The following is a 19,322-nucleotide window of genomic DNA, read 5'->3' on the forward strand; positions in this document are numbered from 1 at the left end:
TGCTCCCATAGGTTCCTTTGCCATGCCCTCCAGACCCCAGCTTCCCCTATTACCAACGTCTTGCATTAATGTGGTACATTTGTTACGATTGATGAGCCGATACTGAAACATTATTATTAACTAAAGTCTGTGGTTTACATTGGGGTTCATTCCTTGTGTTGTACATTCTATGGGTTTTGACATATGTATAATGACATGTATCTATCATCACAGTGTTATACAAAATAGTTTCACTGCTCTAAAAATACCCTGTGCTTCACCTGTTCATCCCTCCCTCCCTTCCCCTGAACCTTTGGTAACCAGTGATCATTATCCTGTCTTTGTAGTTTTGTCTTTTCCAGAATGTCATATAATTGGAATCCTACAGTATGTGGTCTTTTCAGATTGGCTTCTTTCACTTAGCAATATGCTTGCAAGATTCCTTCATATCTTTTCATTCCTTAATAACTAATTTCTTTTTCAGTGAATAATAATAATAGTATGAATGTACCACAGTTTATCTATTCACCTATTGGAAGCCAGCTGATTGCTTCCAAGTTTTAGCAAATTAATGCAGCTGCTGTAAACATCTGTGTGCAGGTTTTGCATGGACATACGTTTTCAACTCTTTTGGGTAAATACTACAGAGCATGATTGCTGCATTATATAGTAAGGGCATGTTTAGTTTTATAAGGAACTACCAAACTGTCCTCCAAAGCGGCTGTGCCATCTTGCAGTCTCACCAGCAGTGAATGAGAGTTCTTGTTGCTCCTCATCCTTGTTACCATTTGGTATTGTCAGTGTTTGGATTTTAGCCATTCTAATAGAAGTGTAATGTGATATCTTACCATTTTAGTTTGAAATTCTTTAATGAAATATGGTCTTGAACATATATTCATATGCTGATTTACCATCTACATATTTTCTGTGGGGAGGTGTCTGTTCCAAATTTTTACCCACTTTTAAAATTGTTTTCTTGTTGTTGAATTTTGAGAGGTTGGTTTTTTTGTTTTGGGAGGTTTTTTTTGGTATATTTTGGATACCAGTCCTTTATCAGATACATGTTTTGAAAAGATTTTCTGCCAGTCTGTAGTTTATATTTCCATTTTTTAAATGTTATCTTTCACAGAGAAAAGTTTTTAAAGTTAATAAAGTCCAACTTATTGATTTTGTTCTTTCATGGATTATGCTTTTGATGTATCTAAAAAGGTCATCTAAATTTTCTCCTATATTACCTTCTAGGAGTTTTATAGTCTTGAATTTTACATTTAGGTCTGTGATCCACTTTGAGTTAATTCTTATGAAAGATGTAAGGTCTGCATCTAGATTTATTTTTTTTTCTGCATGTGGATGTCCAGTTGTTCTAGCACCACTTGTTGAAAATATTGCCCTTTCTCTATTGAATTACTTTTGCTCTTTTGTTGAAGATCAGTTGACTGTATTTGTATGGGACTATTTCTGGGCTCTTTATTTTATTCTGTTCCATTGTTCTATTTGTCTCTTCTTTTACCAGTGCTACACTGTCTTATTACAGTAAATCTTGAACTTGGGTACTGTCAGTTCTCCAACTTTGCTCTACTTCAATATTGTCTTAACTATTCTGGAGTTTTGCCTTCCCATATAAACTTTAGAATCAATTTGTCAATATCCACAAAATAAAGATTATTGGGGTTTTGATTGAGATTGCATTTAATTCGTAAATCAGATTGGAAAAAACTGACACCTCAGCAATATTGAGTCTTCTTATCCATGAACATGGAATATCTCTCCATTTATTTAGGTCTTCTTTGCTTTCTTACATCAGAATTTTGTAGTGTTATTCATGTAGATCTTGTACATATTTTGTTAGATTTATACCTAAATATTTTATGTCTTTGGTACTAATGTGAATGGTATTGTGTTTTTTATTTTAAAATCCAATTGTTCATTGCTGGTATGTAGGAAAGCAATTGACTTTTGTACATTAACCTTGTCTCCTGACACCTTGTTAGAATCTCTTATTTGTTCCAGAAGTTTTTTTGTTACTGTTGTTGTTTGGGATTTTGCACATAAAGAATCATGTCATTTGTGAAGAAAGACAGTTTTCTTTTTTTCTTTGCAAATCTGTACACCTTTTGTTTCCTTCTACACGTGCTTTTTTTTTTAATTAAAGTCAATTACAATGTGTCAGTCTCTGGTGTACAGCACAATGTCCCAGTCTCTACATGTGTTTTTATATTTAAAGTGGGGTTTTTTTAGACAACATATGTTTAGGTCTTGTTTTTGATGGATGCTGACAATCTCTGTTTTTTAAGTTGGTTAATTTAGACCATTAACATTTAAAAAGATTATTCGTATAGCTGAATTAATATCTATCATATTTGTTACTATTTTTGTTATTGCCTTTGTTTTTGCTCCTGTTTTTGTCCTTCAGCCTTTTCCTGCTTTTTTTTGAATTGAACATCTTGTATGATTTAATTTTCTCTCCTTTTGTAGCATATGTTATTTTTTCTTTCTTTTTTTCTTTCCTTTTTTTTTTTTTTTTTTAGAGATTGCAATATACATTTACAACTAATTCACATTCACTTTCAGATAACACTATACCATGTCATGGATAGTGAAGGTATCTTCTAACAAAATAATTCTAATTCCTCTCTCCTGTCCCTTGAATTGTTGTTACTCATTTCACTTGTACGTAAGCATATATGCATAGTATTACATACCATAATATGTATAAATTTTCTTATATATTATAGATAATACATGTACTGTATTAAATATATTATTTCTATTGTTATTTGAACAAACTGCTAGTAGAGCAATTATGAAAAAGGTTTTATTTTACTTTTACTTATTCCTCCTTTAATGTTCTTCCTTTCTTTATATAGATCTAAGTTTCTGACCTTATCATTTTCCTTCTTTTTGAAGAACTTTTAACATTTCTTGCAAAGCAGGTCTGTCTGTTGGCAACAAATTTCTTCAATTTTTGTTTGAAAAAGTATTTCTTCTTCACTTTTGAAGGATAATTTTGCAGGGTACATAATTCTACATTGGTGGGGTTTTTTTCCCCTTGATACTTTAAATATTTAACTCAGCTGTCTTCTGCGTGGCTTGAAGAGAAATCTTATGTTATTTTTATCCTTGCTATTCTATAGGTAAGGTGTTTTTTTCCTATGGCTTCTTTAAAATTTTTCTCTTTGTTTTTGATTTTCTGTAGTTGGAATATAATATACCTATGTGTAGTTTTTTGTTTTTGTTTTGTTTTGTTTTGGTTTTTCTGGTGTTTATACAGCTTGATATGTTCTCTGAGCTTCCTGGATTTGTGGCTTGGTGTCTGTCATTAATCTTGGAAAATTCTCAGCCATTATTACTTTAAATATTTCTTCTGTTTCTTTCTTTTCCTTCTGATATCTCCATTATGCTTATGTTACACCTTTATAATTAATCCACAGTTCTACATTCCACACTATCTTTCTCATCCTTTTCTCTTTGCGTCTCAGTTTTAGAAGTTTCCAGTGACTTATCTTCAAGCTCACTATGTCTTTTATTGGGTATGTCTAGCCTACTGATGAGTCCAACAAAGGCCTTCTTCATTTCTTTACAGTGTTTTTTTTTTCTTTTTAACATTTCCTTTTGAGTCTATCTTAGAATTTCAATGTTTCTGCTTAAATTACCCATCTGTTCTTGCATGTTATTCACTTTTTCCATTAGACCCCTTAGCATATTAATAATAGTTATTTTAAATCCCTAGTTTGGTCATTCTAAAATCTCTGCCATATTTGAGTCTGGTTCTGATTCTTGCTCTGTCTCTTCAAACTATGTTTTTTGTCTTTTAATATGTCTTGTGATTTTTTTTGTTGAAAGCTAGACATGGTGTACTGGGTAGAAAGAACTGAGAAAAAATAGACCTTTAGTGTGAGATTTTATGTTTTTGTCTAGGAGTTGGGCTGTGTTTACTCTTTACTGTAGTTGTAGGTGTCTGAGGCTAAAATTTCCTCAGGTGTCCTTGTTTGTGTCTCCCCTGTTGTCTTTGGGTTTCCTTAGAGACTTTTTCTTAAGGTCTTTGACATGTACTTCTTTTGTTGTAATCTCATTATTATACAGAAGCCCTACTGATATCATGGTAAGATGTGTGTGTTGGCAGGGCTGGGAGGGTGGGCAGGGAAGCACTGTATAGTCTTATAATTAGGTCTGGTTTTTAGTGAGCCTGTGCCCCTTGGGTGGAACCTTCCTAAGTTCTCAGTTTTGTTACCTCACCGCCACTACCACCTTTAGGTGAGACAGGAAGACTAGAGGGAGTTGAGTTGGTCAGGCTTTAGTAAAACCCAAGTTATTTAGGCTCTGGTTTGATACTATCCCTGGATGGCTGGATTTATTAAGAAGAACAGAAGGCTCTGAGCATATTTCAGAATAGTTACTTTTCCCTTACTCTTGTCAGGAAACACAAGGGGATTTTTCTCCAATCTTCACTCTGAGAATCTGATGAGGCTCCTGGAGGTAAAACAAAGATGTGGTGGCCCTAACCTGGAGTTTTTAATTCTTAAGCTTGTTCTCACTGAGCCTCTAGCAAATTCATTAAAGTTTTCAGTGGAGGATTTCTGCTCTTGGACTTCTGCTCCAGTAAGTTGTAATTCTGTGTATTTGCCTCCAGTTTTGAGAGCAGCAGTTTGCCCTGTGTCCTCAGTTCTCTGATGGATCTAAGGAGAGTTGATGATTATCAGTTAGTTATGACTTTTCTAGAAAATAGCTACCAGATGTCCTAAAATGCTCTGATTCAGTAATATCATCTCTAGAATTTGATCTTGATAAAATAATTAGAGATAGGTATAAAGGTAAGTGCATGAAGATATTCATTTGATGCATTATTTATAATAGTGGAAAATGGAAATAATACAACTGTCAAGAAAGGAGCCAGTTCTCTCTTCTGCTCTGGTCAGACTCTCCCTAAATTCTCTGTTTCATTTTTGGGCATGAGCATTTAAGAGAACCACTGATTAACCAGAGTCTATCGAAAAGAAGCACAAAGTGGTGAGAAATCATGAACTCATGCCATTTAAAGAATAGAAGAATTGAGATCTAGCTTAGGGTGTGTGTTAGAAAGTGTAGATGGGGGAGGGGATGTTGGAATGATAAGTAAGTTTCTAAAAAGTTATCATGTTAGACTTGTTCCCTCATGACCTTAGAGGATAATACTATGACCAGGGATGGAAGTTGTGTGGAGGAGACTCAGTTTAAGGCTTTCTTGCAAAGGATTAAGCTATATAAAAATTAAACTGCCTACCTTGGTTTTTGGTGATCAAGCAAAAGCAAGATAATATATTACTGGGGGGGAGGGCCATGGAGAAAATTCATCATCACTTCTGACTGGAGATTGGACTAGAGCTTCACTGATCTTCAAGATCCCTCCAACTTGATACTTCTGTGATTTCATACACAGGCAAAGTATGGGCTATTTGAAATGCAGTATATGAATACAGTGATGATCAAACCAGTCTTTGATTCTATGAAACTTACATTTTAATTGGAGGAGCAACACAAATTTTAAAAGTTTTAAAGAGTATTAGGGTGAAATCACAATAAGAGAATATGACTAATTGCTAAGTAAATGTTAGAGCTGAATGCTTTTCAACCTTTTTTGTCTTGCAAAGCACCAGTTACTCTCAAAGAACCTGAGTGTCATGATCCTGAGGGTGAGAAGGAGCATATTTGTATGTTTGTAGGTTATTATATTGATAATTTTTAATAAATATCAAGGGATTAAAATTTTTAATAATTGACAAAGCTTATTAAGTAAACTTTCTAACGGGCAGAAGATACGAAGATCTAGGTGTTATATTGAGATTTCAAGGTTAGAACTAAAGTGACTGAATATTGCAGTAGGATAAGGTTATTGAAGTTTTATTCCACAACAGGTATTATGTCCACCAGGGCCAGGGCAAGAACAAAGCCAGTGTTTGGTGAAATTGGATCTGCTTAGAGACAAATGTCTTATTCATGATTAAGAAACTGGTTCAGCATGTGTGGAATTAGCAGGTATATGGGAAATCTCTGTACCTTATACTCATTTTTGCTGTGAACCTAAGACTGCTCTAAAAATTAAAGTCTATTTAAAAAAACGGTTCACATCTTCATATATGTTAAATTAATGAAGTCAAACTTAATAAGTTAATGGAGTTTAATTTATGAAACTCTGAACTCATCATGGTAATTTCCATCAGTAAACTGGAAAGACCTTACTTGCCACACATTCAATTAGGTAAAACTCTTGACATCTTTAGCTGGATATTTCATGTGGCTTATCAGTGGGAGTAGGAAGAGGAGGGGAATGTGAAAGTTATACCAGTAATATCAACACTTGGTTGGCATGGGCTCTCTAAAAGGAAAGCCCAAAAACAGAAATCTTGCAGTGTTCATCCCTCAGCAACCAATCTGTGTAGCAGGTACAACTCTACATTGGGACAGATACTTCTGCCTAAGACTGCTTGATGATGCTTGATGCCTCTCTAGCCATGAACATCCTTGAAGTCCACCTGCTCAACAGGACAACTTCTGACTATCATTTGATTCCCCTCGATACATGTTATTACATTATAAATATTCATTAAGGAATATTATATATCTGAAAATTGAAAAATATACAATTTTAATACTGTTCTCAAATACCAGCTAACACAGTTTGAAAATATTGGTTGTCTCTTTCCTAATCAGTAAAATGTGGGGGTAGATTAACTCATCTCTAGAGAGTTCCTTACTTCTAAAGTTTTGTACTTTTATAAAATTAGTTCAGCCCTAAGCGAAATATTGAAATTATTTGGCCTGAATGTAGTTGTTAATATTTAACAGCATGGTAAGATGTCCATACCTCATTGTTAAAGTGAAAAAATAAACTAACATTTAAAAATAGTTGTGTATAGTTTGATCCTGTGTTTGCATACTCTATAAATATGCTTACATATAAGTATGCAAACATTTATAAATTAGATATAGCACTGTATTTATTGGTTATTATTGATCATCTCTGAGTAGTAAGAATTATAGGTGGTTTTGTATTTCCTCTTGTTTTTCCTCTATAAATTAATTTTATAATATGAAATGGCATTTGAATATGAAAAAACAAAGTGTCCTTTTTTTGTAAATTGTTTTAATTCAGCACTCTATGAAACACAACACAATGAAGGAAGATCCAACAAGGGACTTGAAACAGCTTCTCCAAGAATTGAGAAGTGTGATCAACGAGGAGCCAGCCATGCCTCTGGGCAAGACCGAGGAAGATGGGAGAACGCCGTCCCTGGGGGTCTCCTATGTGGCTGTGTAAGACTGAGTGTAATTCAGAGGGGGAAGGCTTCTCTCACCCGTGGTTTGCCGCTGTGTCGTCTGCGTGAGACAACCTCTGGGAGGCTGAGGTTTCAGTAACTTGGAGGGCTCTCTGATGCCACTGGGGAAAACAGTATGAAAGTAGAGAAGTTAAGCAAAAGTAAAACAACTTGACATCAAGAGAAAATAATAGTTGTTCTATTCAGAAGTTAGGGCGAAGTGTTACCCAAAGTTAGTCATGGAGTAATTTATGGTTCCCAACAGATTTCACATCCGTAATCTTATTCGATTATCACAACTGTTTGGGACAAGACAGAGCAGGATTTATTTACCTATCCCACTTTAAAACTGAGAAAAACACAAGTTCCAAAAGGACTTACCTGAAGCCACATATGGTAGAGCTAAAACTAGAACCCTGAGAACTACGTAACTCTCCAGGTATAAGCTAATAAGAGAGTCCTTGTTCTATAGGCATTCATGCCAGTGACTTATATTAAGTTAATAAAAGGTCAAATCCAAAAAGGATTCAACAAGTCCACCAGCCACTCCCTGTACATACCTGCAAAATCAGTGAGATTCTCATGTTCTTTTCAAATAGTGTTTTAAATGTTTATTATGTGCTGTTATTAGATTAACTTAGAGCATTTTAATATGGTGTATACTATATTCTTAGCATTATAATGCTAGTTGTATGCAATTGTTAGTATTACAACAACCCATTGTTGTAATATTTATTTTCTAGTTATACGACAAATATCTCAAAATAATACTTTCTCTCATAATACTTATAGATAAACAATGTCCAGTTTCTTAAGATGTTCAATTAGTGTTTATTAATCTGAGGTAGAAAAATATTAGCTTGATTTATCTATTTTTATTAATAATAGTAGTAAAATATTAGTAACAGTTTCCTAGCATAACATTTCAGTCTCTGAATCACATGTCAGGAACATTCCATTGTCACTGCATCCAAGAATACTTATATGTACAGAGCACTTTCATTTTTGTCATAACTCTATATATACCTTCTAAGCCAGGACAGTATTATTAAGCTCATTTGACAGATGATTAAATTTAGACATAGATTGAGTCACCTCCTCCTATGAGGCAAAGAGGCAAAGCCAGAAGTAGACATTAGAGTCTTCGGCTCCAGCTCTAATCATTCCAGATTACCATGACTTCCTTGATCAAATTTCCATCACTTCAACCACTAATGATGGGCTTGACTATATTGGACTGTATTGAAGATGAATATATTTGGTCCCTAGCTTTGGAGAATTTATGTTAATTCATTGTCATCTTACAAGTGACCTTCTGACCAAAGTCAAAATTCAGCCTAAAGCTTTTAAGAGTTCAGGAACAAAAGCATTTCTAAGTTGATGAACTCCAGGAGTAACCCATAGCCCTTTGCAAAATTTGCTTGGGGGCCTAAAATCTACTGTTGTGAGTTAAAGAAGAGTTAAATACATGTGAGCAATTGATTATTCTAAAAATACGTGGAATCTGGAAATTGTCCTTTGACATTACCTTCATTACCCATATGAAGATATTTATATAGTATGCCATTCCAAAAATGGAAGACTTTTTTTTTACATTTACATATATTTACAGTAGCTTATATAACTTTTGAGAGGAAGGTGGTCCTGTAGGAAGTTATAACAACCTCAATATAGCATGTAAGAACCTCACTGAAAATAATCCTATTTTTATTAATAATTGAATAGCTGAAGTTTTAAATAAAATCATAAAATGAGCATAAAGAAATGAAATCTATAGCCCATAAACAAAGCAACTTCTGAGAACTGACTTTAGCAAAAAAGGAAAAAAGTTGATATTAATTTGTTTCTCATGTCAGACACAGAAGCCACTGCTTACAGATCTTCAGTAGCTCCTGACTGTCTGCTGCATTCAATACAAGGTTCCCAGGCTGCACTGAAGAATCTCCCTAACTTGTCACCACCCTGCTTTCCTCCTGCATTGTGCTCTAATCAAAACAAACTACCCCTGATTCCCCAGAAGTTCCTTTCCTTCTGTCTTCAAGCTTTTCTCCATACTGTTTCCTCCACCTGGAAGAGCCAGTGCCCCAATCTCACTCTTTTGAATCTGCATTTGTCTAAAATCAATAGTCAGAAGAATAGTTTTGTTTTATCACTGAGTTAAAATAACATCACGTAGTCTTTAACTTCTCCCACCCTCTGCCAACAGAAGCAACAACTCATTAAGGGAATCCACTGAAGGCAGCAAATCAAGTGAAACTCTTAGCAGGTAAGAAATGATCTGACCAGCCCCAAACTTTTAAAACATCCCCTTTGCTACTGTTCGTTCTTTAATTCAGAACATTGTTAGTTGCCCTTGATGTACAGTACACTGTGCTAGGCCCTTAGAACGTAACAGTGAGCAAGACAAACATGGGCCCTGTCCTCAAGTTGCTTACAGTCGTAGAGTCTATTCACTGATTGACTGCCTGGAAAAAGATTTACTTTTATCTTTTCTATTTTTACCACCTATAAATAATAGAGATATCACAGCCCTCTTAATATCATAAGAATATGAAAATGAATTCTACTGTTTAAATTCCAGTTAGGCAAAGACTTCTTCATTCCTGTATCTTCAGTACCGAGCATATCCCCTGTCACATAATAGCTGTTCAGTAAATATTTGTTTAGTGTATGAATTAAGACAGATTATAAATATTGTCTTACTCTCCCTGCTGTTTGATCAATATTCAGTGAACTTGAATCTTTCTAAATACTACTTTCTCTTTGCCTAAAAGAAACAAGTTTTGATTTTCTTCTCACTTGGGTGTATAACACTACATTTTTCCTGTTAATAATATCTGCAGCTATCTACTGCTGTTTTTATTTTTACTATTATCTGGGTGTTTTAGTCTAATCTCATTTAGTCTGTCTAATTGAATCTATGATGTAGGCACTATTATCCCTGTTATAGGATAGAGATGAAGACTCAGATTGCCAAGCTATTTGCTAAGGTTATACAGCTTGTAAACAGTGGAGCCAGATTTGAACTCAGGTCTAGCTGGTTCCTGAGTTCAGGCTTGTAACCACTCCTGTGCTCTGCCTCTGTGTACCTGGACTGAGCTACCTGAAAAAGAGCCCAATCAAGATGTTGGCAAAGGCTATACTGCCTCCAGAAGCCCTTGGGATTAATCCATTTCCTTACCTTTTTCTTCTAGAGCTTCTAGGCTTCTAGAGCTTCATTCTTTCTGCTCTTTGGCTTGTGGCTACTTCCTCCATCTTCACAGCCCATGACATAGCAACCTCAAATCTTTCTGCTGAAATTGTCACGTCACATTCTCTGCTCTGTGTAAAATCTCGCCCTGCCTTCCTCTTATAAAGAGATACACAAATCTCTTTATATGATGGCATTTAAGAAATGCAGGTATATCTCCAGACAACCCAGGGTAATCTCCTTATTGCAAGATCCCTGATTTAATCAGATCTGCAACATTTCTAGTGCCATTTAAGTAACATTCATAGGTTCCTGGCATTTAGACGCAGATATGTTTGACAGACATTATTCATCCTATCACACTGCTTTATAGGCCTTTGAGACATCCTCATGGTCCACTGTGGTGGCCTCTATAGTGTTTAGTGTGGATATTTTAAATCCCCAATCTCTTGCAAGTTCCAATTGCTTTCATGCATCAGTTTCAAATTGATCTGCCTAAGGCACATATCAGACTATGTTCCCCGCCCCTAAACCTTCAAAGGCTCCCTGTTGCCTACTGTAGCAAGAACAAACTCCTCGCCCAATATAGCATGACCTTCCTTTCCAGGGCTTTTCTCCTAATAGTCTCAGACTTTTTGGTCTCAGGACCCATTTTCACCCAAAAATATCACTGAGGATTCCAAAGAGCTTTTTTCAATATAGGTCATTTTTATTTGTAGTATTGGAAAATTAATTTTAAGCATTAAAAAAAAAAGTAAAACATTTTGATATTTATTCACTTAAAAATAACAGTATATTACATGTTACAATAATAACATGAAAAATAACTATGAAAAATATGAAAAATAACTACTTTTCAGATGAAAAATCACTGAGAAGACATTGTTTTCTTCTTTAATTGTTTTTCAATATAATGCGTGGCTTAATAAAAGATAGCTGGATTCTCATATCCGCCTCTGCATTAGTCTGTTGTGATATCAGATATTATGGAGCCTTTGAGAAACTCCAGTGTACACTTGTGAGAGACTGAGAGTTAAGAAGAAAATAATATCTTAGTATTATAATAAAAATAGTGTTGACCTCACAAACCCTCTTTGAAAGGGTACCACTTTGAGAACTGCTGTCATAATATTTTCATACTAGTACCCCAACCCACAGAGAGCTCTGTGGTTTATTTCAACTTACTGATTTCAATGGGCCTGACAGTTTTGTAAAGCAATACTTATTATTGCTAAGAGAGGTTCTTTTTCTTTGTTTTTTTCATTTTTAAATGAGTCATTAGGATTGCATCTCTTACTATAAAACATCGATAAAGGAAATTGAAGATGATTCAGAGAAATGGAAAGCTATCCCATGCTCTTAGAATGGAAGAATTAATATTGTTAAAATGGCCATATACCCAAAGCAATCAACAGATTTAATGTGATCCCTATCAAATTACCCAGGACATTTTTCACAGAACTGGGAAAAATAATCCTGAAGTTTATATGGAATCACAAAAGACCCAGAATTGCCAAAGCAATCCTGAAGAAAAAGAGCAAAGCTGGAGGCATAACCTCCCAGACTTCAGACAATACTACAGTGCTACAGTAATCAAAACATCATGGTATTGGGGGGAAAACAAACATATGGATCGATGGAACAAAATAGAGAGACCAGAAATGAACCCACACATCTATAGTCAGTTAATCTTTGACAAAGGAGGCAAGAATATACAATGGAGAAAAGACAGTCTCTTCAGCAAGTGGTATTGGAAAAGCTGGACAGCTGCATGTAAATCAATGAGTTAGAACACTTCCTCATACCATACACAAAAATAAATTCCAAATGGCTTAAAAATTTGAATATAAGATAGGACACCATAAAAGTCCTAGAAGAGAACATAGGCAAAACATTCTCTGACATAAATCTTAGCAGTGTTCTCCTAGGGCAGTCTACCCAGGCAATAGAAATAAAAGCAAAAATAAACAGATGGGACCTAATTAAACTTACAAGCTTTTGCACAACAAAGGAAACCATAAACAAAAAGACAACCTATGGACTGGGAGACAATATTTGCAAACAGTGCGACTAACAAGGGCTTAATTTCCGGAATATGTAAATGGCTCATAGAACTCATTAACATATAAACAAACAACCCAACCAAAAAATGGGCAGAAGACCTAAACAGACATTTCTCCAAAGAAGACATACAGATGGTCAGTAGGCACATGAAAGGATGCTCAGCATTGCTAATTATTAGAGAAATGCAAATCAAAACTGCAATGAAGTATCACCTCACACTAATCAGAATGGCCATCATTATTAAGTCTACAAATAACAAATGCAGATGAGGGTGTGGAGAAAAGGGAACCCTCCTACATTGTTGGTTGGGAATGTAATTTGGTGCAGCCACTATGGAGAACAGTATGGAGGTTCCTTAAAAACCTAAAAATATAGTTATCCAATGATCCGGTAATCCCACTCCTGGGTATGTATCTAGAGAAAACTAATTTAAAAAGATACATGCACCTCAGTGTCCAAAGCAGCACTATTTACAATAGCCAAGATTTGGAAGCAACCTAAATGTCTATTGACAGATAAATGGATAAAGAAATTATAGTAGATATATATATATATATATATATATATATATATATATATATATATATATATATATATATATAGTGATATATATATAAATATTACGTATATAATACTACTCAGCCATAGAAAAGAATGAAATAGTGCAGCAACATGGATGGACCTAGAGATGATCATACTAAGTGAAGTAAGGCAGACAAAGACAAATATAATATGATATCACTTACAGATAGAGAAAACAAATTTATGGTTACCATACGGGAAAGGGGGTTGCAGAGGGATAAATTAGGAGTTTGGGATTAGCAGATACAAACTATTATATACAAAATAGGTAAACAACAAGGTCTTACTTTATAGCACAGGGAACTATATTCAATATCCTGTAACAAACCATAATGGAAAAAAATATGAAGAAGAATATATATATATGCATGTGTATATATGTATAACTGAATCACTTTGCTGTACTCCAGAAACTAACACAATATTGTGAATCAACTATACTTCAATTAAAAAAAAAAAAAGGTTACCTCTCTTAGAATCCATGAGAGAAATTTTGGGTTTTATAGCTATTATTATGCAAACATGTATTTTCTAACCAAGATTACATATTATTATATTTTCATTTTGCAAAATGTTTGTGGGCACTGAATACTTAAGGATGATGAAATTTTGGATCTCCTTCATAGGGTATTTTAGGACTTCTGCAGTTTAGGGTTATAACTGCCATCTTGGGTTTATGTTCTCAGCCATCACTTTTGCCTTCATTATCTTGTTTCTGTCCATAAATTTAGCACTGTGTTTTGAAATGGAATGTTTGCATGACCATTCTTATGCTTCCAGAGAGCCAGTCACATTACACACAGGAGACTTGGAAGACCCACCTGGTTGCTTCACATTCCCATCTGCAGGTGAGTTTTCAATGAAAGCACAGAAATGAGACCTTCTGAAAACCCTGTAGTGGCTCCTCGTTTCCATGAGAGTAAAAGCCAGTCATGACAGTGGCCTGTAAGTCCTGTAACTCTCTGGTCTCACTTCCTGCTACTCCCCATGCATTCACTTTGCTTTGTCCTCCTTTGAAGTGTTCCTCCAACATGCTGGGCAGCTTCTATAATAGGGCCCTTATACCCACTGTTCCCTCCACTTTGCTAATCCCACCACCTCCTTTAAAGTCTTTGCTCAGATGTCACTTACCCTGTAAGACTTACCTCTCACCAACTTATATAAAAATTGTAACCCTCCCACAATTCCAGTCCCCCTTATCTTTTTCTTTTTTTCAATTACACTTAGCATTTTTTCTACTGTGTAACTTACTAATTTATGTTGTTCATTGTGTGTCACCTCCTGCTAGACAAAAGCTGCACAAGGGCAGGTGTCTTTAATTGTTTGGCTCACTGATATATCCCAGGACCTAGAACCTTCCTGGCATGTAGCAGGTGCTCATTAAATACTTATTGAATGGATGGAAAGAAAAGAAAAAGAAATGAGACAGATGGTTCTCCATATACTTTCCAAGGACTATAAGTAGGCAAAATGCTCTATAAAATGAGAAGGTCAAGGAGGGGATTGAAAGATAACAGAATTTGTGGAAAAGCCAAATGGGATAACTCAGACTAGAAATGCAGAAGAAAAAATAAAAACATTACAGGAAAAGCCTTAGAAAAATTTTAAAAAATAGGATAGACATGACTGAAATCATACTCAAGAACATGATGGGCCCTAGAGATAATATAGAAAAGGAATTTTTAAAACTAAGAAAGATGAAAGATAACAATAGAGAGGATCTGTTAGATTTGGAGAGCAAAGGCAAACCAGCAGGCAAGCAATCAAGCCTTCCTATGGAAGAGAATGAAATAATAGGAAAGAATGAAACTGTGAGAATGATGGTTATTCAACAAAAGTTTAGCTATAAATTTGGACAGTAATAACATAATTAGGGAAAATCCAGTTGTGAGGTGAAAGAGATAGAAGAGAAATTTCCAAATTTTCTTGTCTTTTGTAGAAGAGTATTAGTATATAAAATCAAAACATGACATTCATAAAATAAATGCAAATTCTTAATTTTTAGATAACCTTTAACTTACGAGAAATCTTTTAAGAACTAATATTTTGTGAAGAAAAAAAAGCATTTATTTGAAGTCAAACAATTCCTTCAGGTTTTACTTCACTTACATGTTATTTTAATGATTACCCAAGAGAATACAACATATATCCTTGCTTTGTTAGAGTCATATAAATGAGTCCCTTTACCTTTCCTCATACATTGTGAGTGCCTTGGAACGTGTTAACTCCATTCACTTTCCTTCCAACTTACATACAGTTGTTGTCACATTTTAATCATAAATGTAAATATCACAGTGGATCATTTGCATTGTGTTGTACAGTTGATATCCATTTAGATACACCCACCTCTTCACACTTTACCTTCTCTCTGGTAACATTTTACTTATGCCTTTAGTGTGTTCTCCTAGTTTTTGTTTTTCTGAACTTGTCTTTATTTTATCCCCATTTTTGAGGAATATTTTTGCTAAGCATAGAATTCTAGATTAACATTTTTCCTTCACTTTGAAAATGTATCATTGTTTTTTTTGCTTCCATTGTCTCTACTAACAAGTCAGCTCTAAAATTAATTGTTACTCATTTACATGTAATCTGTCCTTTTTGCCTTTCTGGCAGCTATAAGATTGTTTTTGTCTTTGAGTTTCATTTATTTACTGCAGTTTTTGTTGATGTGTCTAGGTGTGGTTTTCTTTATGTAAGAAGAACTGGTTTGGGGTTTAGAGTAATGCTTTTGAGTCTGTGGTAGGCTGTGCCTCCATTATCCAGATCTTGTGGGTCTATATCTATTACCTGTATTTTTTCTCTTGGTTTTTTCTGCCATGTTATTTTTGTCTCCTCATATGCCTGGTTGTTGGATGACAGATGTGTGAAAAATTGTACAGATGGTTTGCGACTTAGAATAAGGTCACCTTCCTCCAGACAGCATTCATGCTTGCTTCTGGTACACAACCAAGGACACCAGCAATCCCAGATCAATTTAATGCAATCAGGAATGAAGATAATTTGAAGATAGACCTCAGGATCCCTAAGGGCAGATCTTGTTCCTTATTCATAAAACATAGCCCTTTTCAGTTCCAACTCGAAGCCTTGGGTATTTACTAGAACACCCACCCCCACCCCCATCATTGGGAACATTTTCTCATGAAAGTTTGATTTTTCAAGAGGTGCAGTATACTATTTTTAATTAATTTTGTCCTTTTACTTTTGTTCTTGTCAACTTTTAGGAAGTCCATCTGTGAAAAATCCTGCTTCTCGTTCATTCCATTCCTCTCCTAAGAAGTCTCCAGTTCACTCACTCCTAACTAGTTCAGTTGAAGATTCTATAGGTTCCACATCACAGTATAGATCCACCAAGCCTGTCCATTCGTCTGATTCTGTTAAAGGTAAGAATGATCTGACATCATTGATGAGATTAATCAATTTCCTACTCTGATGAATTAACAGTTGTTTTCCATAATCGGAATTAATAAGGTTTTACACGGTGTTCTTATATGTATGCTCTAATTGATGTTGTGTGGTGGGTGTGTGCTTATGTGGGTCTTATTTAAATAGAATAGCTGTTGTATACACACATACACACACATCCCTTAGTAAATGTACATAGATGTTATAGGTAAATATTATCTTTTTCTTTCTCTGATATGAATAATGAACTTTTTTCTCCATTTTATAATAAGATTTTGGGTCTTTTTTAAATGCTGAGAATGACTTTTTTTCTTATTTACATTCTCTGAAATTATGACTCTCTTCAGTCTTTGCCTTTGAAAGTGCAAGTATCTATCATACAAATTTGTCAAAATGTTCTCATTTTTTAAATTTTAAGTTCATTTGTTATTCACTAAGATGGATGGGAAAAATGTTTGATTTTGAATAAGTGCCTGATAAATAAGTGGACTTCTATATTGAATTGAATTTGAAATGTTTTTCACCATATATGACTCACACTGCCCTAGTGCCCTATGGCATCATTCCCTTTGATAAGGAATAAACTAGGCAAGTTGTTGCATCATTGTTAAGTCAGTTTCTGGTCTTTTGAAATTTTATACCCAATATATTTTAGATCCTAAAAAAAAAAGAAAAGAAAATCAGAATCTAATGATAGATTTTAATACATTTTCTTTTTTACTATCTTTTTTCTGCATTTGTATCCTCCTTCATCTCTTATATTTCTAAGTTATTCTTTAATATTTAAAAAACAGAGTAACAAGTTACTTCATTATTAGAGCAGTGATTATTGCAGGAGTAGAACAGTGCTGCTGGTCACCTCATTATTAGTTTGTGGTTACGTTATAGCATGGCATTTTCTTTTTTATCCCCCTATTGTTAGATAGTCATCAAACATCAAATTTTATATTATTTATGTTAAAAATCTCTCTGAGAAATTGTTTTTTTTTCTCTTGAACTAAAATAAGTCCCAGATGATTGCCTTTTAGACTTAATATATTTAATTAAAAGGGCATTTTTTGATAAGAAAATGAGCCATCAAAACTATTTTCAAGATTATACAGCAAGTCAGAGACTAAGCTCAAAATTAAAATCTTGAGATTGACAACTAGTTTTTAGAGGTTGACAAAACTTCGCATACCTACCTATTAGAGACTAGCCAAGATGCCTCTGGGCCCTCCTCAGTTGCTGCTGCCACGTTTATTCTAGGTTCCATGTTCACTGTGGCCATGTCTGTACTGCCCTCTCCCATCATACAATACTGTCCTCATTCACGTGACAGCAACTGAAATGGGTGCTTGGCCTCACACACATTCAAAAATGTTGCCAGTTTCAGTATTGAATCTTGCTCTTCCAAACCCCAAGTTACTGGAACTACTCAGATTTGGTATGAAAAGTTGTCATTTACAATGCAGAATGTATCATTAAACTTGAAGTGTTCCTCCCACTCATCCCATTTAATGCTATGTAGTTAAATAATACTAAATCAGACTGGTTTGAAACAATCAGATAAGCTAGTATTGCAATATTTAGATTTGACGTTTCTTTATTTTAAAATAGTGCTTTAAAGATTCCATTATTTTAAAGCAGAGACTGTTTAACCTGTAATTGGAAGATTTCTAAAAAGAAATATTGAATAGACTTTTAATACCACATCTAAGCAATTTTCTAATAGCTTCACAGTCTCAGCCAATAGAAACAACCGGAAAAACATGCAGGAAGCTTCAGAACAGACTGGAAAGCTTGCAGACTCTGGTAGAAGATTTACAGATGAAGAACCAAGGTATGGTGAACATTTTTGGAGCAATCTTCCTTGCTGAAAAGAATACCCACCTTCCCTTCAGGTTAGGCCTCCTATCTGTGGACCAACCGAAAAGGATATTGAATAAGCAATTCATAATCCTTGGTCAAAATATGAGGGTCTTAAGCATGACTAACCCTTGGATTAATACTGAGCACTTATCAGCTATGTGCCAGGCCCTGTACTCAGTGCCTTAACTTATGAGCTTCACAACACCAGGAGGTGGGCACTAGGATCACGTCATTTGGTAATAAGGTAGCTAAGAGTCACTGGCAGCAAGTTCTAAGTCACACAATGAGTAGTAGAGCTGAGGCTTGATCTCTGCAATTTCTGAGTCCAGAATCCACACTTTTTAATATACTAAAGCTATACCAAATTGTTATTAAAGAAAATTACAAATTCTTTATGGTAATTCCAGATCTCTGTGTATATAAACATAAAGGAAAACATTTCATTTTAAGTCTATTGTAAGCTTTTTAAGGAGGATGCATTATCTTACTGACACCATTTTTATTCACACTTTGACTTATATTTCTGACTTTATCTGAGTAATCCTATCATGTAATAATCCAAATGGAAGATGTGTTGTATTTGTTTAAAATTTTTTTAAAAAACTTTTTGTTGGTTGCATTGTCTGGATGGAATATCTCTTGGAAATTATAAAACAAATATTTTGGAGAGAACTTTTGGAGCATTTATCAAAATTTAAAGTGGCACATATTCTTTGACCCAGAAACTCCACTTCAAGCAATATATTCTGCAAGAAAAATTGCACACACACATAAAAGTCTGTTTACAGACATATGTCCTATAGCATTATTTATAAACAAGAATAAGAAAGCAACTTTTAAAAATGTATTTACTAACATGTTGGTACATCCACATAATGAAATACTGTGCAGTCATAACAAAACATGAGCTGAACTGGAAAGATGTTGACATTTTGTTGAGTAAAACAAGCTACAGAACAATT

The 19,322-nt window shown here is 34.6% G+C and overlaps 1 protein-coding gene across 10 annotated transcripts in view; it reads left to right on the forward strand.

The window, feature by feature from the left end:
* Nucleotides 1-19,322, forward strand: part of CCDC158 (coiled-coil domain containing 158) — a 69,724-nt gene that overhangs the window by 49,752 nt on the left and 650 nt on the right. For 8 of the 10 annotated variants that reach the window (XM_032457592.1, XM_032457622.1, XM_032457626.1 and 5 more), the window contains 5 exons: nucleotides 7,109-7,269; nucleotides 9,478-9,537; nucleotides 13,888-13,955; nucleotides 16,329-16,487; nucleotides 18,232-18,331. In XM_032457592.1, the coding sequence (XP_032313483.1) occupies nucleotides 7,109-7,269; nucleotides 9,478-9,537; nucleotides 13,888-13,955; nucleotides 16,329-16,487; nucleotides 18,232-18,331 (548 nt within the window). Of the gene's footprint in view, nucleotides 1-7,108; nucleotides 7,270-9,477; nucleotides 9,538-13,887; nucleotides 13,956-16,328; nucleotides 16,488-18,223; nucleotides 18,332-19,322 lie in introns of all 10 variants that reach the window. The other 2 variants (XM_032457599.1, XM_032457608.1) reach the window with 2 other exon arrangements.

This window comes from Camelus ferus, chromosome 2 (assembly GCF_009834535.1).
Source record: "Camelus ferus isolate YT-003-E chromosome 2, BCGSAC_Cfer_1.0, whole genome shotgun sequence".
Lineage (NCBI taxonomy): Eukaryota > Metazoa > Chordata > Mammalia > Artiodactyla > Camelidae > Camelus > Camelus ferus.